Source organism: Nycticebus coucang, chromosome 9 (assembly GCF_027406575.1).
Source record: "Nycticebus coucang isolate mNycCou1 chromosome 9, mNycCou1.pri, whole genome shotgun sequence".
NCBI lineage: Eukaryota > Metazoa > Chordata > Mammalia > Primates > Lorisidae > Nycticebus > Nycticebus coucang.
In genome coordinates this window covers 14,614,501-14,640,428 of record NC_069788.1, presented here as the reverse complement: position 1 = coordinate 14,640,428, position 25,928 = coordinate 14,614,501, and the positions used below count along the sequence as shown (strand labels likewise).

The 25,928-nt window shown below is 34.9% G+C and overlaps 1 protein-coding gene across 1 annotated transcript in view; it reads right to left on the bottom strand.

Annotated features, from left to right (window-relative positions):
* Positions 1–25,928, bottom strand: part of LMBRD1 (LMBR1 domain containing 1) — a 115,069-nt gene that overhangs the window by 28,053 nt on the left and 61,088 nt on the right. Inside the window, exons 7-12 of the mRNA XM_053601517.1 lie at positions 23,867–23,940; positions 11,206–11,331; positions 8,709–8,861; positions 1,619–1,683; positions 1,168–1,270; positions 544–648 (exon numbers count right to left, since the gene is read on the bottom strand). Coding sequence (XP_053457492.1) covers positions 544–648; positions 1,168–1,270; positions 1,619–1,683; positions 8,709–8,861; positions 11,206–11,331; positions 23,867–23,940 — 626 coding nt within the window. The remainder of the gene's footprint in view (positions 1–543; positions 649–1,167; positions 1,271–1,618; positions 1,684–8,708; positions 8,862–11,205; positions 11,332–23,866; positions 23,941–25,928) is intronic.

Genomic DNA, 25,928 nt, shown 5'->3' with positions numbered 1-25,928 from the left:
GCTTCACTTTAAAATTCTTATCTCAAAAGAAGAAGAAAATAACAAGTCACATAGTAATCTTTAACTCCTACACAGGGCAGTCCATCCTTTGAGCTGTAAGTGTGCCCACTGTATTTCATTCAATGTGTTTCCACGAAGCCAAACACTAAGGAAAATCTGTAACTTCTGCCCCCGGGTTCCTGACCGGGGCACCGCTGACGGGGTGGGGGGGTCTCTGCTCTGTGTGCTACACAATGTTTTGCAGCATCTCTTGCTCGTATCATTAGATGCTAATAGTAGCACCTTCTATTTATAACAACTAAAAATGTCTGCAGATATTATCAAATGTCTTACTGTGGGATAAAACTGCCCCTGTTTAAGAACCACTTATGTAGACAAAAAGCATTATGTTCACATGAAATGAAAAAGCTATTATTTTCCTCACACTTAGCATAAAGACACTCATAACTTCTATATTCTAAATATAAGATGATTCACAATAATGGAGATTATGCATAAAATGAAGAGGAAAAAAGATCCAATTATATTGTACAGCATACTTACTCTAATCCAAAAAAACCATATGCCAATATTTCGAATTCCCGCCATTGAAGTAAAAATAAAGTACATAATAATAACTGTTATAAGAATATAATCCAGGGGAAAAACCTAGAAAAAGATTAAATTTAACACACAAATTATAAGGGCTCTAAAAGTTACATAACATTAACTGAAAACATTATTCACATTTAACAAAGGTTAATAATAACTGTAATTTAGATTAGGCTACTGTGATAATATAAAAAAAAAATCTTCACAAAACCAAACTAGTATCGAACTATTATCAAATTATTTTACTAACATTATCCTTAAAAAGACTCCTAAAACAAATTAAACTAAAAATTACATTTATATATATAAAATAGTTTCTTAAAAAACAAAAATTATTTGAAAAAGTTCAGCTGTTGTTATATAATATATTCCTAATCAAATAATGTATAAAATCCAGTAATATATCAATATAGTAACCTTTAAAGCAACATGTCAAAGTAGAAATTATATGTAAATAAGAAGTTAAGTTAGCAAAGGGCACAAGCATATATCAAAGTATTACTAGGCTTTCAGTATAATAACTTTATGTGGAACAGAATGTTTGCTAGAGTAGAGAATGACTGATGTCTGACTTACTGTTTGCAGTAAAGGCAAAAGCATATTAAGTGGATTGCTCAAGTTAGCTCCAAAAATTATAAAACCAGAATCTATTCCAGCTGAATGAAGAGCTTTATCTAAACTGAGACAAAAAAGAATATCAAGAGCGAAATTTATGTTATACTATCACACTTTTAATTTTAAAAGAATGGCATCATAACTTAAACGTGTAAATTCATTTGAATTAAGAAAACCATGGATAACAAATTAAACCTCACTTACATATCTCACAGGTATTATTCAATTGATAGAAAACAAAGAAAGACTATTACTGGACTTGTTAGCCATTCTTTGAGTTAATACCGTAGAACTCTTCAAATGAAATAGCTACTTAAGAAAAATAGACTACATTAATGGAATATAGCACCAAAAACGTATAATATCACAAGATTTGTATAAGTGCTTTAGAAAATGTGTCTATTATACTTACTTTGACAAGAAGAGAGAAATTACAAACAGCAATGCAACTAAGATGAAAAATATTCCCCAAATGATCTAAAAGCAAAAATGTATTTGTTAAAATATAGTTCTAAAAGTTAGTATTAAAAGCACAAAACCATTACATTCAGCATGAGCTGTTAGAATATAATTATTTAACTAAAATGATCCACGATAAATCTTAACTTAGTATACATTTAATTTTATAGTTGTACCTGAATTTTCATTGAGACTATTTGAGAACATCTCCACAAATAAGGATACAAATGAAATTTTGTTAGATTAAATACAAAGTTTTTATTCTATTGCACTCAAATATAAACTTTAACATTAACTGAAAAGGACATGAAAACTACCACACATACAAACGAAACAAAAGCATGAGACCCACTTACATTACGCTATAGTTAAAATAGGGAATTTGGAACATTTTTCTGGAGAAGCAATTTCTCTCTCTCTCATACACACACGGAAATCTTATCACAACACAAAAAAGTCTATACAAGTGATACTATTCTTGAAACAAAGTACAAACAGCCCTAAAAAATGTCATGTAAAACAATGCTTCTGTACAAAACTGTGCTAAGCATTAAAAGTAGTGAAACACATTTCTTCCTACTTTATGAACTTTATATTAGAAATGGTGGAAAAAGAGTAAAAAAACTATTAGTACCAGTTTTCTAACGAATAGATTCAAAATATAAAAGTTAAATCTGTGTTAACAAAAACCTAGGCTCTTTCTTTCCCTGAGATCGTCCCCAAGATCCAGAGACAACTGAATTAAAGAGTTAGCAAAGCCAGAGCAAAACAGGGGAGTCCTATTAAGTGTTTTGGGTTCCTTCTTGGAGCAAAATTGAGAAAAAGAGATGAATACAATCATGCATGCTAGGGAGATTTTTCATCTCATTTTACACGATTGCTGAAGTAAATTCTAGAATTCCACGGAGATAAAAGAAATAAAAATAAAAACACATCAACCTACTTAGCATATGAAGATCATTTTTGGAAGTAATTTTACACCTGTGGTCTGGAGAGTTCTTCAGTTCTTAGAGAGTATCTTCAGGAATCATCGTGAAGAAGAGTGTCGGCAACAAAAAGGGACTAAGAAGGCTATAGTCATGTTTTGAAACAGAGTAACACTGCACGTATCTATTTTTCACATCAGGATTTCAGACAATAATTCATAATTTAAAAAGCGTGTCCCTGCTAAAGAACTTTAAAGTGATTGCTTTACACTAACAAATGTTCATTAGTAGAGGGCATAACACATTATTTTTCTACAAGATTCAGGCACCTATATTGATACCTAGGTGGACTGGAAGGCAGTATCATCATACATGGGTGACTATGAAAGTTTTGAGACAGACTGTGTCATGGTCGATTATCTCACTCCCAAGAAACACAGTCACCATCTTCTTTTCTGATCCACCTGTGCAAGTTTCACCTTGCTAGCCTTATCAGTGTTGCTAGTTCATTTATTTGTTTGCGCAGATTTTATGTTTCTTGATATTTATGTATCTCAAAACTTTCATAATGACCCATGTACTATGGATCCGCAAGTACAACATATTGCTTCCCAATAGTTTATTAACAATGAATAGCTTCTAGCATGAGGCAGTACAACTGCCAGATGCCATCCAGAGGAACAGGAGCATGACATAGAAATAGCATTTGAAGTTGAGATTTCCTTTCTTTAATGTCCATTTTTTTTGGGGGAAAAAAGTTAAAAAATGGTCATTAGCTACTTTTCAAATCCATTGGGATGAATGACCCAGAGTTAGACTGTTTAAGTCAGTGACTTAACAGAACACTCTGTATAAATGTAAAAAAATAAATATTTCATAAAGACCAAAATATATATATATATATATATATATATAGATTTAAAAATAAGATCTTCAATTAGCACTTATGAATAATGTTAATGATAAGCACACTGAATTGACCTATATGCCATATAGTTTAGCTATGCTAATTAAATTAATTAATTAATTAATTAATTTGTAGAGACAGAATCTCACCTGTTGCCCTTGGTAGAGTGCCATGACGTCACACAGCTCAAGCAACCTCCAACTCCTGGGCTTAGGTGATTCTTTTGCCTCAGCCTCCTGAGTAGCTGCGACTACAGGCACCCGCTAAAACTCCCGGCTATTTTGTTGTTGGAATTTGGGTGGGGCCAGGTTTGAACCCACCACCCTCAGTATACGGGGCTGGCACCCTACTCAATGAGCCACAAGGCACTGCCAGCTATGCCAAAATGACTGAATCTCAGTGAAAACAAAGAGCACTGTGACATTTTAACCTGCTTTAGTTCTAATTTCTCCTCTCTAGTGCTGGGCAGCCTTGAAAAATAGCCTGTAAACGTCAACAGCTTCACATTAACAGTCACCTAAGGAAGTAAAAAGGGGCTGAGTTCTTTTTAAGTTTCATTCCCAGAGATTTGTCACTATTTGACCTGCCTGGTAGTTCTGTGGAAGATCACACTCACTAGGCTGTCTATATTTGATCTTAATTGGAGCTCACACAGTATAAAAAAACCTTTTTTCAAGAGTGTGTGTCAAAACAATTTACAAGCAATCAATGAACTTCATGACCATAAAGCCAATGGATGACAGACAAAAATAAAGTAACCAAAAAAGCTTAAAACAGACACTCCATGAACTTCAAATAGAGTAAACTCATTCCTACACACATCAAAAACTAAAAGGAAAAAAAATAGCCGGGCATTATGGCGGATGCCTATAGTCCCAGCAACTTGGGAGGATGAGGCAAAAGAATCAATTAAGCCCAGGAGTTTGAGGTTGTTGTGAGCTGTGACACCACAGCACTTTACCCAGGGTGAAAGCTTGAGACTCTGTCTCAAAAAAAAAAAAAAAGTTAGAAAGTTCTATATAAAGGACTGTAACAATAGCAGCTGCAGTTTTCTGAGCTGTTCACATTAAAGTGCACAGCAATGCATACATTATTTCATTTAATTCCTATATCAAAAATAAGTACATAATTCCATTTTACAAATGAGAAAACTGAATTTCAGAAAGTTGAAGTAAGAAGAAATTATATAGCTGGTAAGAAGCAAAGGAAGGACTCAAATCCAGTGGTATGTGGCGGCAAAGCCCAGGTTCTGAATCCTGATGCTCTGAAATCAGGGTGTATACTTTAGGGAACTTAAGGCAATGTGAAATCACAAGAGCAGCAAGCACCTTCAGGGGAAGTGGGGGAGACTCTACTCTTACCAAAAAATTGTAAAATTGCTTGCATTTGCAAAAATTTAATACTTTTCATTAAAAAACAAACGGATTGTAGCACAGATGAAAAGGCAACACTATCAGAAAATTATGAGACAGATCATACCCTCAAAAAATTTTTTCGTCAGGAACTTCTCCTAGGACTTCAACCACCTTTAGCATTTAGTGAGCACTGCAGAGTGATGAGTCTAGATTGCCTTGGATGCTAATGTTTAAGAACCACTAAACAAACACATGACCTGCTATTTCTTAATTATATCAACTATAAACGCAGAATTGATGAATAATAAATAACTTTTCTTTCTCATTTATTATAATAGCAATGTTTATCTGTTCACATACATGTTAAACTCTCAATTATATAACAATCAGTTTGTATCCCCAGAGATTTCTTTCAGGCATTACCTATTATCATATTCCTAACTTAGGATCAGACCATAAAAAGAAAAAAGTTTAGATCAATATTGAGAAATGACATCTTTAGGATGTATTCCAGCAAAAGGAATAAATGATAAACTGATTGTACTGGAAGTTTTAGCCAATGAAACAAGGGAAGCAAAAAGCAATTGGAAATCTCATATTTGAAAGGAAGAAGATACCTGTCTTTTAGCAGCTGGTACCAGGTGCATAAAAATTCCTAAGGAATCTACAATAATACTCTTACAATTAATAATTTAGACAGGTAGGAGGATAAAGAAATTAGTACAAAAACTAATTTCTACATACTAGCAACAAACATTGAAAACTGAAATTAAACAACATAATTTGCAAGAACATATAAAAAGAAATACACAGAGATAAAGTTACCAATTGAATATGATTATCAATCCATGAATATGATTATCTTTCCATGTATTTACATCTTCTTAAATTTCTCTCTAAAAACCACAAAACACTGCCAAGATACATTTCAGAAGATGTAAATACATGGAAAGATAGCATATTCTTGGACTGGGAAATTCAATGTTTAGATACAATTCTCCCAAATTTGCCTATAAATTCAAACTAATCCCACTGGATATCTCAGTGGGCATTTTGTGGAATTAAACATCGATTCCAGGAAATGCAAAGGATCTAGCACAGAAAAAAACAATTTTGAAAAAGAAAATAAAACTGAAAAATGTATACTACCTGACTTCTTGACTGATTGTAAAGCTATAGTAATCAAGGATCATATATGGACATACGGATCAATGGAGCGGAAGGTAGAGTCTAGAAAGAGACCCACATATATCCTGTGATCAATTGTTTTGACAAAGCTGCCAAGGAAATTCAATGAGCAAAGATTAGTCTTGACAAAAGATGATGTGGAACTGGATATCCATACATAAAATAAAATAAACTTTAAATCTTAAGCCATTCTATGCCACATGATTAACTTACAATGGACCACTAATCTAAGCATAAGAGTTAAATCTACAAAACTTCTAGAACAAAACATAAGAGAAAATGCTCGTCACCTTATCCTAGACAAACATTTCTGAGGATCCAAAAATACAAGCCAAAAAATAATTAAATTTGAATTCATAAAAATTTAAGAAATATCTATCTGAATAACAGTGCTACAAATACAAAAAAAAATGAAGAAAACAAACCACAAACCAGGAGATGATTTTCACAATGCATATATATGATAAGGTACTTCGTCCAGAATGTATACAGTTCTCACGACTCACTCCTAACATAAAAACTTAATGTAGAAAATGTTTAAAATATTCAAATACATATTTTAGAGAAGATATACAAATAGCCATTAAGTATACAAAAAGATGCTCAATATCATTAGTCAGAAGGAAAAGGCAATACAAATCCATGAATATGACTGCACATTCATCAAATAACTCTTACAAACACTAAATAAGACTTGACAAGGATATGAGGTAACTGGGAATCTCATGCTGTAGGCATGAAAAATGGTGCAACCACTTTGGAAAAGACTTTGGCCAAGACTTTGGCAGTTTCTTACAATATTAAGAAATACATTAAACATTAGACTTATAAATTTTACACCTAAGTATTTAACTAAGAGAAATGAACAAAAGCGCATATCTACACAGAGTTGTACAAAAACATTCACATCAGCATCATTGTAGTCTCCAACTGGAAACAACCCAAATGTCTACTAATCCGTGAATGGATTACCAAATTGTGACACAGACACATGTGGGTTACTACTGAGCAATAAAATGGGGTGGACCTTCAGACAAAAACGCAGCAGCACAGGCGAATCTCAGAAATACTGTGCTGTGCTAAAGCGGCGAGCCAAAAGACTGTACACTTTGTGATTCCATTTACAGAAAGTTCTAGAACACATGAAACTAAAGGTTAATGACACAAAGGACATAAAGTAGTTACCAGGAGTCTGAGGAGCATGGAAAGGCATAACCTTGATTTTGAGGTGATGTGGATATTCTATCCATCTGCATATCTGTATTTGGCAAAAATAGTCTGCACACTTAATAAAATTGATTTAAAAATCCTTCTAAATACATGTTCAGTGAAATGGGACAAAGTGTGTTTAAAAGAAGGAAGCTCATGTTAGAAACTAGGTTATAAATATTTCTAAGGAGCTGTAAATAATTTAAGATGTAAATAAAGGATAGAAGGCCAGGCGTGGAGGTCACAGCCAGTGGATTGTCTAAGCTCAGGAGTTTGAGACCAGCCTGAGCAAAGTAAGACCTGGTCTCTACAAAATAGAAAAACTGGACAAGCATTGTGGTGGGTACCTGGAGTCCCAGCTACTTGGGAGGCTGAGACAAGAGGATCACTTGAGCTCAAGAATTTGAGGTTGCCATGAGCTACAGGATGCCATGGCACTTTACCCAGGGTAACAGTGTGAGACTGTGTCTCAAAAGAAAAAAAAAATAAAAAGGATAGAGTTTTTCATCATACCTTTGGCAATATGAAGACAAGTCACCTTGGCCAAAAGGACTGGGGTGTTTTAAAAAGTTTTTCTAACGAAAAGTTAAAAAAAAGTGATTACACAGAAAAACTAATTGATGATATACATTTTTGAAAACTCTTTCACAAGAGGAGCTCTTAAAGGCTGGGAACTTTAGTGAGGGCATTTGTTTTCTAATCATAACAGGCAGACAAATCAGCCCCAGAATTCAACCTGACTGACTCATCTTTGATGGAGTTCTCTGAAACATTCTTTTTAATTTAGCCAAAACCCACTGTTTAGCTTCATCTTGCCCAACTTCTTTTCCAGTCAGTCTGTTCAGTGCCCTCTGGGGATGACCACTGGCATTCTATTGCATGTATATGAAGGTCTGGTGTTTGATGGAGAATGAGAGACTCTGGAGCACAGTCAGTTACTTTAAGATTGAGTCCTACCATGACTTTAATTCAATGTAGGCATTTAAGTTTAGGTATCACGGTCCCAAAAATTCAAGGCAGGCAAATAATTGTTTTCAAATAAAAGAAAATAATGGTTTTTCCATCTCAAATAATATCTTTTTATAAGCTTTCAGAAGCATCATTTAATGAGGCAAATTCTATTAGTTACAGTTAGGAGTACAGATCCCAAGATCTCCCTATTTAAAGAAAAGACCAAAATTAACAAAATACACGAGCAGTATATTACACTATTTATCTGTATTTTTATTTATATTTCCAAAATGTGTTATAACACCTACATTATACACGAGTAAGCAAAGCTCAGAAAGATTACTCACCTTGCCCAAATGTTCAAACAAGGGACTTGTAATTCAAAACCAGATTACTCATTCTCCAAAATCCAAGATCTTAAGTACCATGCTTCAATGCCTCAAAATGAGAACTCAGTCATAAACTTAGAAGAAGAGCGACAGCATAATTTTTTAAAACTCCATTTACCTTCAGTGGACGCAGAGCACCAGAAAATTTTGTCCACCAACTGTTCTCAATGAATTCTAAATGCCTCTCTCTTTTCTTAAGTGTTCGCAACCTTTCTTCATATTGTTTTAAGGCACGTTTATCTCTTGCTGACAAAGGTCGACCATCTTTGCTCTACAAAATTACAGAACAAAATAAAAGTTTTTACCACTAAAATCTTAACCAGGTACCCACTGGATTTAGTAGATCATGCAGCATTTTAGGTTGGATACTTCCTAGACAAATTGCTAAGTGAAAAAACTGACACTTGCAATGTGACGAATAGTTCAACCAAGATCAGCATCAAAATGTGGATGTATGTACATTGGATATCGTCTTTCTCTTCATCCCTGTTTTCCAAATATATGAGAAAGCCATAAATATGGAGAGAATTATCTGTAAAAGCACCCCACAGAAAAGGTGGTGTTTTGCTCCATTATTCTCCCCCCACTCCAAATTCCCATGTCTTATTTTAATATATTTGGCCGTTCCTCTTTCTTTAGTCAACCGGCTGTGTTACGTGGATATTTCAGGCTGACTCAAATAGGGGCACAGTGATGCCACACAAGTGGAGGTCTTACGATGACTGCTAACAATCTGCACTTCCCTGCTTTCTAAATACATTTGCAAATGTGTCATAATTTCTTTGGCCAGTCTGTCTGACAAATAATCTCCATATATTTTTAAGCCATGCCTTCTGTAACCAAGAACAGTCTTTTTTTCATGATATCTCAGAGGTACAGGCTCCTACTTGATCTCCCTGCCCTTGAGTGTCTCTGACTGGGTACAATAATAAGACCACTACTAAACATAAAAGAAGATAAAATATAAATTTGTTTACTTTTACCGGAGGGGACAAAATAAATAATTACACAGAACTAAATTTAAAAATGCAAATATATTAGATATTAGAATGCCTTAACAGTCCTACTAAGGATTGAGTGGTTTCTCAGTAGACACATCACACACAGCATGCTGGGTATCCTGGTGCAGCCTCAATTTGAAATCAGAGACAATGAAGACAGCTTTATAGACTTTCTAACAAAGAGAGAGCATCAGCAGTAACAGAAGCTGCTGGATGTGTCGATCAGCTACCTTCTCTAAGCAATTTCCAGAATCCACTTTTTATAGGTTATGTTGTTCTAAGCCAATATCAATTTTGTCTTTTTTAGATTGTACGGAATTTATACCAAACCTTGCAAATACTGCCATCTCTCCAATACTGAAACTTTTTAATCATGTATGTCAATAAATTTTATAATTTTTTAAATTTCAGATTTATATGAGGATACAAGTGATTAGGTTATTTCTACACAGAAGATCCTGACATTTCTCATTAGTGGCTACTGTGAATTAGATCATTTTCTGTTATATCCTCCAACTGGTTCACCATTTTTATAAGTTTATATCTAGGCATCTTGATGAACTCTTACTAAATTCTACTAGTTTGTCATTTGATGTTTTTATATTCTCTTGGTAGATGATGCCTGCAAATAACAAAGGTTGTTTTCCTTTTCTCCCCCCTCCTCACAATGTTTACACCTAAGGAATATGCTAAAAAATAGCAATAATACTGACATCAAGATCCTATCTCTGACTTTAATGGGAAAGTTTCAGGAATTCAGGAATATGCTAAAAAGCAGAAATAATACTGATATCAAGATCCTATCTCTGACTTTAATGGGAAAGTTTCCACTTTTTCACCATTAAGTCTGATGATTTTTAGAAGCTTCCTCTGTTCACTATTCTCTTCTAATTTGAAAAGCACTTTTTAAAAATCATGACTACAAACTGTTACCAAATACCTTTTGGCATTCATTAAGATGCTAATATTTCAAATTTAATCTAAAGATATTACACTGCTTCAATATATTTTCCCAATAATTATGAAATATTTTATTACATCATAGGTTTTGAATTATTTATATGGTTGAATTAATTATACGGTTTTCTTTTTTGTGTGCTGTTATTGTCTGGTTTCTTTATCAGGATCATGCTAGCTTAAAGTTATAGAATAATTTAGAAAACCTGCCATTTTTTCCTACCATCTTTAAATAATATTTATCTATTATTTACTTCATGGTGTTAAAGAATGAAAAGTTTATATTGTATTTTTAGAAGTACATTTAATTGGTAATCTTTAGCTTATTTAATTGGCAAATAAAACTTTAACATGAGTAATGCAGTAAAATCTGATGTTAGACATGGAATTGAGATACCTGAGAACTAGTAAGGTCTTGATTATATGTTTAGAAGAACTTCGGGTTTTTAGAGGTTAGAAGACTGATAGAAATTCTCAAATTTTCAGTGAACTACATTATACAAAAGACAAATTTTTGAAAATATGGACAGAGTTATGGAAGAATATGTTGCAAAAAATTTAAATGTAAAAAACAATGAGTTTGCCAATATTTAAGTCACATCAGAAAGCAGCTGACAAGACAAGTAATTTGAAGTTTTCCACAAACCACCAACTCACTTTGGATTTGATTGTCTGAATGTGCTGCTCCACTTCCTCAATGTCTTCAGTGTTTTCCAAACGTTCATAAGCAGCGTTTCTCGTGCCTTTTATCAGATTTAAAGGTAGAGCAGACATTCCATAGGCCTAAAGAAATAAAATTCAAATGTTTTAGTAGTACTACAGGTTGTCCCAAAAGTCACTCCTAAAGTTGCCATCCCATAGGGAGAATGGGAAAGCGTAGCTAAATGTACCTTTATTTACAAATTGTACCTTTTTACAAAATTTTATAAAATATCGACTAAAAATTCTCTATATGTCGACCACCTCTTTGTAAAACATGTTACACATAATATTTAGGTAAAAAAAAAAGTCCTTTAAAGTAATAACCTAAGAGTCAGCAGTTGCAAAGGCGAAGTCACTGGAGAACGTGCTGCATGGGAACAACTCTTCTATCTCACGTTTATCTGCACACAGATGATACCACCACCTCTTCCTCAGAGGACAAGCTACAGAGGTAACGTAAATATGCATGATGCTTTATCAAAGTAATAAATGATAAAGTCAGGTCACTCAAGTTACCCTTGAGTAATTATATAATTTAAAAAATTGTTTTCTATGAGAAAAACAATTTTCACCAATTGTATATAGTAAACCTTTTAGTAAAACATTAAGTATTTTAATAATAATTCATAATACTTAATCATGGTATATGATTAGCATTCCAATTATCTCTACATATAGTTTATTTAAAATTTTGAATATTTATAACTAGTCTTTTGCTAAGTATTTTAATATTTTTCTACAAGTAATTTTAACTTACCAATCAACAATAAGAATATACATATTATTATATGTGCTACCCAATTCCATATTCTAGTCCCAAATGAAAACTTTTTATTATAATCACTAATAACACTTACTGGTATTTACCATGTGACCATTATTCAGAATAATTATTAACCTTAAATCCTTAGAAGAAACATTGACAACTTTTATCTCCTGGTTGTAGCAACAAACTCTGAAGCAAATACCATATTATGTATTTAAATCTTTTTCATTTTCGTTTGAGCACAGAACCAACCTACTTTATCCTATCTCGCCTATCCTTAGATAGGCCCATGAGATCTACTCCAGGACAGTGAACGTGGGTAGAACTGATGCCTGCCACTCTTTAGTCTTGACCCCAAACCCCCAACTGCACTGGATGAACTTGTATGCCTTCTTCCACGCTCTCTGCTACTTGGTTGTTCACTCCAAGGATGACCTCAGATACCTTTAGTGTCAATTTTAATTATTTTAATATCACTGAACCCCCTTTAGGACACTGATTGAGCCACAATTCAAATAGCAAACCATAACTTCTGACATTAGAGGTTTGTTTTTTTTTATTAAGGGAGAATATGAACAAAGAACATTAGTAAAAGCAAATCCCAGAAATCAACTAGTTCTATCATGTAGTATCATGTTTTATAGCACACAGACAATTATATAGCTGAATATTATCACCACTCTACCCAATATGTAAATCCTTATACAGTATTTGCTAAAGGAGAAATACTTAAAACCTTGCATTTTAGATATTATTAGAATATGAGTTAGTGTTTTCATGACTGCCTTATCTTCTAAAAAGTGCAATGGCAGAGAGTCTGTTAGAATTAGAAGAAAATGTAATTTGGAAGATGTAGTAGTTGAGTATCCCTTTTCTGAAATGCTTAAGGAAAGAAGTGTTTTGGATTTTGGATTAGGGACACTCACCATGAACAGTGATTTTCCAGTTAATATAGTTTTTACTAAATGTATACTTATAAAATGCATACTTGGTAACACACAAAAAGGAAAAATAGGGTTTTAAATGTATATTTTTAATATTAAATTTTATATCTTCAAAATACTGAAAATGTGAATTATAAAAGCTAAGATACCAAAGCATTTCAGTTTCTTTGACCTTTCCTTATAAGACTTTCCTATCTTTTGACGTCCTTGATTATAATACTTCCACATCCTTTAAACATTATTGAAAAAATCAACATAATTGTTTAAGCCTGTGATGAATATACAGCATTATATAATGATTATCAGTTCCTCATGTTCACATATCATGTTAATAGTCTAATACCATGTTGCTGTTTACAACCAAATGCCAAGGTGGTAAAATTTTGCTAATCTCAGTTTATACCAGCTATGTTTCTTTGACCCGCCAGCCACATCCAAACTAGCCTTATTTTATCTCAGTGCTTGTTATTCTGTTTTGGAGAGAGTTGGATCCCCTAACATATGAAATTAAGTACTTAAAACTGTTTTCTAAGGTATCTTTACACATATATGTGTGTGTGTGTATATATATATATATATATATTTTTTTTTTTTTTTTTTTGTAGAGACAGAGTCTTACTTTATGGCCCTCGGTAGAGTGCCATGAGTCTCAGTCACCCTCAGCAGAGTGACATAGCATCGTGGCTCAAAACAACCTCAAACCCTTAGGCTCAAGTGATCCTCTTGCCTCAGCCTCCCAGGTGGCTGGGACTATAGGTGCTGTCACAACATCTGGCTATTTTTAGAGATGGGGATCTCACTTTTGCTCAGGCTGGTCTCGAACTCTTGAACTCAAGCAATCCCCCTACCCTGCACTCAGCAATTCCCTCTGCCTGGCCTCCCAGAGTTCCAGGATTACAGGCATGGGCCACCAGTGCTTATCAGTGCTAACATGGCCCTTACTTAGAGTCCACTGCCAAAAACAAGAATCAGGGGTCCTCAAACTTTTTAAACAGGGGGCCAGTTCACTGTCCCTCAGACCATTGGAGAGCTGGACTATAGTTAAAAAAAAAAAAAAAAAAAAACAACTATGAACAAATTCCTATGCACACTGCACATATCTTATTTTGAAGTAAAAAAACCAAACGGGAACAAATACAATCACACCGCCTCATGTGGCCCACGGGCCGTAGTTTAAGGACCCCTGATTCTAAATTCTCCTAACTGGGCCGCTAGTCTCACTTTCTATAAATCCACCTGCTCCACTGCTCTGGAAGTGATCTCACTGTTAACACTCAAGTCATTGCTCTAATAAATGTCCTTCAAAGTTCTCCAGAACTAATAAGCCTGTTGTGTTAAATGTTCTGGAAGATCCCTGTAAGGCCACTACAAAAGGTACAGAAGATTAGAAGGCAGCTGCTATGCAGGGCCCTCCGCTACTTCAAACTTGTTCATTTATATTTTGGTGCATATCAGAACTTCATATAGGATTGTTTTAAGTTGCTTTGCTATCACTTTTCAACAAAAGGCAGGTTTATTGGTCTTGGGAACAGACTGCAATTAATGTAATTTTGCATACAAGGACCTTTGTGACTTTATCCCTACCAACTTGTTAACTTCATCTCATGCCTCTGAATTATTCACAGTTCTTAAAACACCCTACAATTTTATACTGTGCTGAGCGTTATCCGGCATCTACCCTTTAATTCATGCAGTGCCCTCACGAGAATGCCTACCTTCTCAGCCTACTTCCCTAGCAAATTCCAATGCCCTTCAGGTCTGGGCTTAATTACACTATGTTTGAGAAACCTTCGGAAACTTGTAAATGGGCCCTGCTTACAACTCAATTATCATACAGAACAAGGTATATTAACATTATTGGTCTGCACATTTGTTTCAGAACTCGATCTGCCCAACTCGGCTAAACAGATGTTCTAAACCAGACTAGTAACAACTGCAGTACACTAATTGGTATGTGACAACTAGGTCCCAATTCTTTTTCCTCCTACCATTAAGAACATTTGTTAAGTTAATAAAATAATTTCTCTAAAAGTATAATATTTGACCAAAAATCTTTTAAGAAGAGAGAACTCTTAATTCACAGTTATTTTCTTTCATGGAACCAATAAATTTATAGGAAGAGTTGAACTGATTACCAAAGAGCTTAGTGTAAAAGATTCTAGAAAATAAAAATAACTCCTTGGTTAACAATTTGTGGTAACATGGGACCAGAATTTGACACTGTAAAAAAAAAACATTTTATTGTCTGAAGATAGCAAGTAGAAGAAAGTAGCTATATTTGGTTGCCAAGCATTTAGCTTGGTTTTAGACTGCAGGATCAATCATTATCAGGAAATTTAACTATAATATTTAGATTATGATTAGCCTGACATAAACATTATACAAAACATTACAACTGTTAAGGTCTTTAAACAACAATCTTTTGAATTTAACTTCAGACATTTTTGAAGAAAATGTACAAAAAGAATGTCTTTTTCAAAAGAACAAAACTTTTATTGTTTACTACTGCCCTCTAGTGTATTTCTGGACTATCAACAAGGCTGAAGAGTGTACAGTTTAAAATGCTTCCAGGTCACCCATATGCCTTTAATTTTATTTGTTTCAACTTTCAACAATAAACAGCCAACTACCCCGTTTCCCCGAAAATAAGACAGTGTCTTATTTTCAGGTGTGCTCCCAAAGATGCGCTAGGTCTTATTTTCAGAGGATGTCTTATTTTCGGGGAAACGGGGTATTATACAACCAAGATTTTTAAAAATACTGTATATAAAGTATATTCCTAATAATTCTTGCACTGATCAGTTTAGAACAGCACCTTTTCTCTATACATCTCTCCCTTATCTATAACAATAGTTTCCAACTCTGAGACTTGTATTGGTTACTACAAAGAATCAATACCAAGCACTGTCTATAGACTGATAATTGTCTTCCATATATTTGTAAAATCTATTGTTCAAGTACATATATGTTACAACCAATGAAACAATATAAGTAGTTGAGACATTCCTTTCAAGTATTCATTGATTTTAATATGTATATATTTTCTTACATTTAACATTAGTGAAATTTGGCTCCATCTTGAAATTGAAGGCATCTTATAATCAATCACTGGCTAGGCAGAAATCATTACATGGTAGTTGTTGCTTGCACATTCACAAATTTGGTCACAGCTGGTTACACTATGGTCACTTCAGTTGAGGCACATGCATTCTTGGAACAATTATTGAGTTCAATTTCCACTTATGTCTAATAAGATAGTACTATGTCACTAAGGTGACATTGAAACAAAAAGAATATGTAAGTGAAGGGAAAGAAACTAAGAAGCATAAATAGTAAAGAAAATATTTGGGGAACAATGAGCATAATTTTATATTTTCTTGGAAAGCAAGTGTCAAGTGCTTTATAGCTTAAGAAAGGGAGATATTGGGCGGCACCTGTGGCTCAGTGGGTAGGGTGCCAGCCCATATACTGAGGGTGGCAGGTTCAAACCCAGCCCCGGCCAAATTGCAACAAGAAATAGCCAAGTGTTGTGGCGGGCACCTGTAGTCCAGCTACTCGGGAGGCTGAGGCAAGAGAACTGCCAAGCCCAAGAGCTGGAGGTTGCTGTGAGCTGTGACACCACAGCACTCTACCAAGGATGACAGAGTGAGATTCTGTCTCAAAAAAAAAAAAGAAAAAGAAAGAAAGAAAGGGAGACATCCTAAACAGAAGCTAGTTCACATTTTTTATTGTTAGGTATGTATATTCAAAAGGATTGCTTTTCACAAGGTCACAACAAAAAGCAACAATTAACTTAAATTTACAGAATGGGTGTGTTAGCAGCTTCAAAGAAAATCCCAGAGAGGAGAGTATAGCACTCAAGAAAAGTTGCATGAATTCTCTTAGCTCCCACATATGAGAAGATACAAGTATATAAGATATTCAATAGTTTATTATAAAACAGGCTTTGTGTTAACTGATTTTGTGTAACTACTGGTTAACATAAGTACCCTGAGCACATCTGAGGTAGGCGAGGCTAAGCTATGCTCTCCAGTAAGTTAGGTGCATTCAATGCATTTCTAACTGAACAACATCTTCACCTTCTGATGGGTTTATCAGGAAGTAACCCATAATATGTCACCATTTGTACTGCATAGTAAAGTATGGACATCAACCAATTCAAAAAGTGATTCAGAATTTTCATGCTCCAAATGTGAAGTTTTAAGAAGGCCTTTCCAACTTATTTCACTCATATTTTCCTTGTTATATATGGAGAAGAGTGATGCAAATTTTGAAAAGAATTTATAAGACCAAGAAATCGCTTCCACTAAACGAAGTATGTAAATACACGTACATACATGTGGACACGTGTACATACATGTACATGCTGTGGTGCCTCACGCCAGTAATCCTAGTACTTTGTCATGCCAAGGCAGGAGGATTGCCTGAGGCCAAGAGTTAAAGACCATCCTGAGCAACAAGGGAGACCCCTGTCTCTACCAAAAAAGAACCCAAAAAACTTACAAATGATTAAGCAAGCAGTGAAGGGATTTTTTCCTTATAGAGGAACCTAAAGTAATGTTGCATTTTACAATCAATGGCATATACTCAATGAAATATGCTCAGATGGACGCCTGAAAAATTTGACTTTTAAAGGGGATTTCTGTCTCAAAATTCTATTGAAAACAGTTCATAAGGTGCTATGGTCTGATTATGTCTCATTAAAATTCATATGTTGATGCTACTCAGCAGTGTGATGGTATTTGTAGGAGGAGCCCTGGTAAGTCAGAAGGGTGGATCCCTTAAGAAAAGATCAGTACCTTAGAAGAAGATACTCCAGAGAGCTTGCTTCCTCTCTCCCTGCTCTCCACTAAGCTAGGACACAGTGAGAACTGAAAACCCAGGGGGCCCTCATCAAACCCCCCTCATCAAATGCTGATGGCACCTTGACCTTGTGTTTACTAAGCTTCAGCACTGAGAAATAAATTGTTGTTTGAGCCACTCCAGTCTATGGAATATCTGTTATAGCAGCCTGATCTAAGACAGGGGCATAAAACTTTTGGTGGGTACAAGAAGAAAATACTTAATATTTCTACATTTGAATCCTTAATCTTTCACTTAAATCTTCTTTAATCTTTTAGTTTATATTTTAAATTAATGTACACAGAGTAGCATAATAATACGTAAATACAGATTTTTAATTCTAAAGTATCCTAGAACGTACATTTAAAGTTTTACTAACTAACAAGAGTATATAATAAAAAGAATTAGCAATCTTTGCTTCTATAGGCACTTCACTGGTCCCATTTTACACGAAGACATCATTATTCAACATTTCTCCACTTGGTGGCACCAAAAAATTAAAATATCTACATAGATATTTGTGCTCATGGTTGAACTTCTTTAAATCTAAAAAGTATCAAATTCCATTTCCATGTAAGCTTAAAACAATATGCAAGCTAATATACTATTTGATATTCTTCTCCTAAAACTGAATGCCTAGTAATTTGGTTATTCATTGACATATGGTACAGTAGTTAGAATCTTAGCAAAATTTAAATAATCAACTAGTTTCAAAAATAAGAAATAACATCTACCTAAGAAATTCACACTTGACTAATACATTAAGTACAAAAACATGTCTAGTCTTAATAATTAATTCTTTATATTAAGGGTTGAAGTACTCTAAGGATTAATTTCTCATTCTGAGTACTTTGTGAAATATCATCTGTTTTTTATTAATATGAACTATGTCCTCTTTCATGCTACATTATAAGAAAAGCCCAATTCTCAAGCTTTTCCATGACTGGTTAGGAGAAAATTCTGTATCCCCACGGTAAGTAAATATAATTAGTACTGTTAATCGTGTATTATAAATATAATAACGCCAGTTATCTATACACGATTGACTTGCAATGAATTTTTCACTAAAGTTTGAGTATTACTGTACCATTTGTATAGATGATGAAGCCAGCGATCAGATACTAGGTTTTACACAACGACTCACAATCATGACTAGGACTGAGCTATATACACCACCAATATTCCCTCGAACAGGATCTCATCCAACATACCCCCCTTTCTCTATGCACAACAGGTATTAAAACTGACCAACTATGGTCTAGCAGAAAACATCCACTGAGCTTTGAGTATACTGACAGTGTTATTTAAAGGGCATTATTATCTGTCTGAGCACACTATGCCAACCCCAGCTAACTATCGTTCAATCATGAATGCCTCTTTGACTTAATCCTCTTTGAATAACCCATTCACAATGATCATAATATATACAAGTGCTTTTAGGAGTTTACTGTTTGGGGGTTTTTTTTGGGGGGGTGACTAATTATTTATTTTATTAAATCATAGCTGTGTACATTAATGCAATCATGGGGTACAATGTGCTGGTTTTATATACAATTTGAAATATTTTCATCAAACTGGTTAACATAGCCTTCACCGCATTTTCTTAGTTATTGTGTTAAGACATTTATATTCCACACTTAGTAAATTTAATATGTACCCTTGTAAAATGCACCACAGGTGTGGTCCCACCACTTACCCTCCCTCCACCCATCTTCCCTCCTCTCCTCCCCTCCCTCTCCTCTTTCCCCTTCTTCTTGGGCTATAATTGGGTTATAGCTTTCATATGAAAGCTACAAATTGGTTTCATAGTAGGGCTGAGTACATTGGATACTTTTTCTTCCATTCTTGAGATACTTTTTTACTTTCATTTACTTTCACTAAGAGAAGAATGCAGTTACAACTATAGTTTAAGCCATCTGAAACTGTGAATATTCAACTGTTTAAGCTATTAGTGACCATTTATTGGGCAGCCAAAAGAATCAAGACTTTGTGGATTATTTAGTTACACTCCCACAAATTTATTACTTAAATATTATCCCACTTTAAAGATGAAGAAATTTAGATAATAAAGTAGGTCAAAGGACCCACAGAATTAAGATTCACACTTAAGCTCCTCCACCAAGAATCACACTTTTCGTCCTTATGTTGCTTAAAGAAAACCCACACTCTCAGCCAGCTGAACGTCAGGGCCCTACCCGCTGGAACCTCAGTTTGCCTCTCTACTCGGCAACTCTTCCATTTCTTCCCATTCTCAGCCTCACCTCAGTCCTGTGACAAGGTCCTCTGGTTGTTTTACCAATGTCCTTCAGCCCAGTCTGCCCTCACTTAATATCACTGGTGGGTTCTTGGAAACTATGAATTTAAGCAAAACGTTGTACAATGAAACCAATTTTACTATAGGCTAATTGATCAAGTTTTTATGGAAATATTTCTGGTCACAAAAACATCATCAAACTTCTAAATAAAGACCCAAAACACTGCTAATATTAACCATTGAAATAAATGTAAGCTGTACTTATATTTATGGAAGAGTGATAAAAACAAGTGAAATAATTACCCAAGTTTTGGTGAATCAGTGAGTGATGAGGTTTGTAGTATTAATGCATTGAATCAAAGAATAAATATTTGCAAAGTACAAACTATTAAGAGCACTTCATACCACCACACAGTTTAAAAAGAATAAGAAACATACTGGGCCAGCTGGGTACTTTCATTCCACATAGCTTAGTTTTGTGCATTTGTATATTGTGTAATTTCCAAATTATTGCACTATAATTTGTATTTATTCATTCATTTTCCAACCTGTTTATTCTAGTTCAGGGTCATGAGCAGCTGGAGCCTATCCTGGAAGCTCAGGGTGCAGGCAGTAACCAAAACTGATAGGATGCTGTTCCATCACAGGGTGCACTTATACACACACACACACACTGATAGGATGCCGTTCCTTCACGGGGTGCACTTATACACACATGCACACGAACACACTGATGGGATGCCGTTCCATCATAGGGCACACTTGTACACACACACACACACACACTGATAGGACACTGTTCCATCACGGAGTGCACTTATACACACACACATATACGCACAAATATACACACAAATGCACTGATTGGATGCTGTTCCATCACGGGGCACACTTGTACACACACACACTCACAGATAGGATGCCGTTCCATCACGGGGTGCCCTTATACACACATGCACACGAACACACTGATGGGATGCCGTTCCATCATAGGGCACACTTGTACACACACACACACACACACTGATAGGACACTGTTCCATCACGGAGTGCACTTATACACACACACATATACGCACACACACTGATAGGACACTGTTCTTTCACAGGGTATGCATGCACGCACGCACACCACACACCTAGAGTCCTACCAATCTAGAAACGATAATTAATCTAAAGTACGTATCTTTGGGCTGCAGAAGGAAAGTGGAGTATCCAGAGAAAACCCAGGCAGACCACACAGACAGTGGCCTGGTCATGAATTGCATTTTTCCTCATCAATATTGTAACAAAACAACATCGAAGGAAATGGCATTATTTGAGGACCTGCTGTGTTCTAAGAAGGTAAAGCTCATACTTAAAAGTATGTTTCAACTAATTCAGTGTGATTATATTTAATTGATTGTTGAAATGATAATTTTCAAAGTTTCAATCTGAACAACATAAAATATTAATTTGAAATATTTATCTGTATAATAATTGTTCCTACAGAGCTTTCTTTCAAATAGTTTTAATATTTTTTCTACTCCCATGCCAACCCTCATAGCTTATAGAATTCAGAACCACCAGAGGAATAATGTCAAAATGTTTGTCAAATCTGTTTTTCAATTAAAACCTTCCAGTAGCTTCTAACCTCAATCAGAATAAAATACAAAATCATAACTATGGTCTTAAAGGCTCCACATGACACGGCCTCCTGCTTTTATCTAAACTTTCACTACTCTGCTCCTTGTTGAGGTTTAGCCGCAGTAGTTTTGCCTCCTGGCTAGGAGGTGAGCGCCGCGTACATGTTCACCTCAGGACCTCACACTCAGCCTGCTGTAGAGCTTGCTCTCACCTCATTCAGGTCTCTGTTCAGATGTTAGAGAAGCTGTTCCTGGTGGGGAGCCTGCAGCCCTGGGACCAGATGTGGTCTTCTGGGTCCTTGAATGTGGATCCCTTTACCTGAATCCAAATTTCACAAAACACAGCCTTTTACTAAAAGGAATTATTCTGTGAATTTTGGAATCAGTTGCGGGGCAGCAGCTGGAGATCTGGAAGGCCACGTGTGGCCAAGCGGCAGAGGTTCCCCAGCCTCCGGGTGCCTTATTTTTCTTCAAAGTATCTACTACCACTTGACCACTAAGAGGTAAGTCTCTGTGCATCTTTCACTTCTGCGCATTTTGCAAGCCAGGAACTAGCTGTTATTTTTATGTTTGTTAATTTTTTGTTCGTTTTTTGTAGTACCAACTTTTCAAAGAGGTTTGTACAGCAAATAGCCTTGACAAGGGATACCATCTTCCTTGGAGCAAATGGCAAACACACTTACTACCACGCATTCTAAGAGATTCAGCTTTCCTGAGCTCAGGGTTCCTCTTCTACAAAAAACCTTACTATGTGCACGTCTCACCTGGTTCTCTCTCTGTTGCCCTGTGGGAATTAGAACTTAGGGAACCAACACAAGAAAAATGCTGACACTATGGCTCCTGCTATTGCTATGAATAAAAAGTTCTTTGTCTTTGACATAGAAGTCTGGATCTTCAGCCACCATTCATAAAATTCACACACTGAAAATAGGGTAAAAGTTTAGGCCCTTCCTGGTTCTTGACACTGACTTTAAATAGTCTTTTTCCACTTGTTTCTCTTAACTCCTTTCAGCTACTGCTATGTTCCCATTTCCCTGTAGTTCTCAAATCATTTTTACAAACAGTATCATCTGAGCTTCAAAAATCCCTTGAGGCATTTTTTATTTCCATTTAATAGGGAAGACACAGATCCAAGAAGGTTAAAAGATAAATCCAACATTAACATAACAAATCAGAGAATAGCAATTAGAATCCAGACCTAGCATCTCATTTGTTAACTTGTAAATGCTTCTTAAAAGACAAACGACTAATGTTTTGTAGACATATTCTGTGAGATAGAATGATAATCACCCCTGATACTATATGCTAAATTCTTTATATGGTAATACATTAAAACACAAAAATCACAATGAGTAATAAAACAGACTACCCAAGTAAGCACTTGTAAGGCACATGTATTAAAATGCACGTGTTTTAGGATTCTTTTATTATACATTATGACACATGAGTGATCATGTAATAAAATTAGATTCTGCTATTACACTAATAGCCCATTTCTTATACATATAAAGGGAGATATACTGAATAAACATCCAAAAATGTTTCCTTTATAACCAGTATTTTCCATCTTTGCAAGTATTAAGAGTGCTTTAAACATAAACTTCATTTATCTAAGAGGTTCCAGATAATTTTAAAGCTTCTTACACAACACTTGAGAGTAGATAAGAAGCATTTACAGCTTTTCCTTCTCTAATGCGAGCAGGACTCAAATAGTAATCTGTACCCAACTTTGTTAGCTTATAATTCACACCTTACAACTAGTAGGAGACTAAAAACCTTAGACCCTATATACTAGAGAAGTATCAAATTATATAAATTATCTGATTTAAAAGCCCTATATCCCCAAGTAGGATTAATCTACTGAATCAGTAACAGATACTGGTCTACAGTTCAGAGTTCTAGTGTGCTTACGAATCACTAAATGTATTACAACATGGCATATAACCACTTTCAAACTTCACGTTATAAAATTTGTTTCTGAATATTAGATTCCCAAAATATAGACAAAATGATTGTTAAAGTAGCTTAAACTTTACTCTTCTCTTAAGCAAAGAAATGTGAAGAAAAATTAAATTAAAATTGTAAAAAGGAAAACACAATTAAGTTCAACAGATTACCAAGGTTAAAAAAAATTACTTTATAAGACAGTACTTTAATTTAACTCAATTACCACCATCATACTTACTGTGTAAGTTATAGCTGCCAACATTCCAATTAAGGTCAGAGAACTAATAGAAAAAGACAGTGCAGCTAACCCATCTGTAAAGAAAAAAAAGCTTTTGAAAAAGTACATATATACTACTCAATATTTATATTCAGCAAATCAGTACAAAAGATAAAAAATAAGTCTCCTTAGACATTCTGAAGAGATAAAAATTAATAAGTATTACCAAGTCCTTGAAGTGCTAACTCCAAGTAGAGAACAGGCTTTGTAAAGTTCTTCACAAACTGATTTGCAAAAGGTCTCTCAGACTAGCTAATATTTCTTCCTTTACCTCTTAAAATGAAGAGGAAAATTACTAATGATTGGTCCTAAAAAGAAATCAAAAAAATATGAGATGCTCAAAAGGTAATAAAAAGATTTCCTGGACTTTCTCAGTGACAGGCTCTGAGAAATAACATTATGTAGGAAAACGGTTGACCTTGAGTGTTCTCCCTTCTCTTCTCTATCTTGATACTTACACTTTCTTTGTTCTTAATTTTTAATAAGTTTTTAATAAATAGTCTAAAACTAGAATCTTAATTAAAGAGTTTACTTCACTCTTTAATTGAAAGGACTAATTTGCTTAATTGGCAAAAAAAAAAAAAGAAAAGCAAACACCATAAAAAACAGATTCAAGGAACACCACGTCAACAGGGGACACAATGTCAACAGGGAACATCCATGTCAACAGAGGACACCATGTCAACAGGGAACATCTATGTCAACAGGGAACACCATCTCAACAGGGGACACCCACGTCAACAGGTGACACCATGTCAACAGGGAACACCATGTCAATAGGTTGGATTTAGAGAATTATTTAAAGAGAAGCCAATGAGCAAGGGGCAAGGGTAACACTTTCACATAAATATATCAGACTGTGTAATTAAATATTGTGAAAATTGGCATATTGTTAATTTTTCCAGTTTGCATACAGGTCCTATCAGGCCTGTATTGATCTAGTTCAAACGCAGGTCCTACTGCATCAAATACAAAGTTTTGATTAATTTAATGAATTAACATTAATCTTTTATAAATACTAATAAAAGTATAATGATCTTAAAACTTAACTCTGTTTTACATAACACATAAAGTATATTATTAACAAAGTCACTATTATGTAAGGAAAATTTATATTTTATCAAATCAAAGACATTTTAATGCCGTTGCCTTCTCAATCTTACCAGAAGTATCAACAGAAGGTTTTTATACAACTAGGACAGATCTGGTATCTGATAGCAATTTTAAGGTACTATTACTTAAAAAATACATCCCAACAACAGAGATTAAAAACACATCAAAAATTATGTGTCTTAGAATTGATAAAATGGATATTATGCCAATGTATCTGGGCAAAAGAAAAGTTAATACTACCAATAGTCAAAATTATCTGAACCAAATCATGCATAATTGATCATTATGAATTAATCACATTCGGGTAAAAGATGAATAAATATGCTAAAGACACTTGAAGATAAATTCTCTTGACATGGTAGGGTCTATGATCTGGGCACATACATCTTTACAATAAACAGATCGTACTCATAAACAACTTATAGCATATTCATAAAATGCATTACTCTATGCAAAAAAAAAAAAAGAGCTAACTACTTATACACATGAATTTTAAAACATTAGTGGGCTCAGTGACTGTAGCACAGTGGTTAAAGCAGCAGCCACACGGGTGGCGCCTGTGGCTCAGTGACAGGGCGCCGGCCCCATATACCGAGGGTGGCGGGTTCAAACCCAGCCCCGGCCAAACTGCAACCAAAAAATAGCCAGGCGTTGTGGCGGGCGCCTGTAGTCCCAGCTACTCGGGAGGCTGAGGCAGGAGAATCGCCTAAGCCCAGGAGTTGGAGGTTGCTGTGAGCTGTGTGACGCCACGGCACTCTACCAAGGGCAATAAAGTGAAACTCTGTCTCTACAAAAAAAAAAAAAAAAAAAAAAAGCAGCAGCCACACGTTTTGGGGGGTGGTAGGTTCAAACCCAGCCCAGGCCTGCTAAACAACGACAACTGCAGCAAAAAAATAGCTGGGTGTTGTGG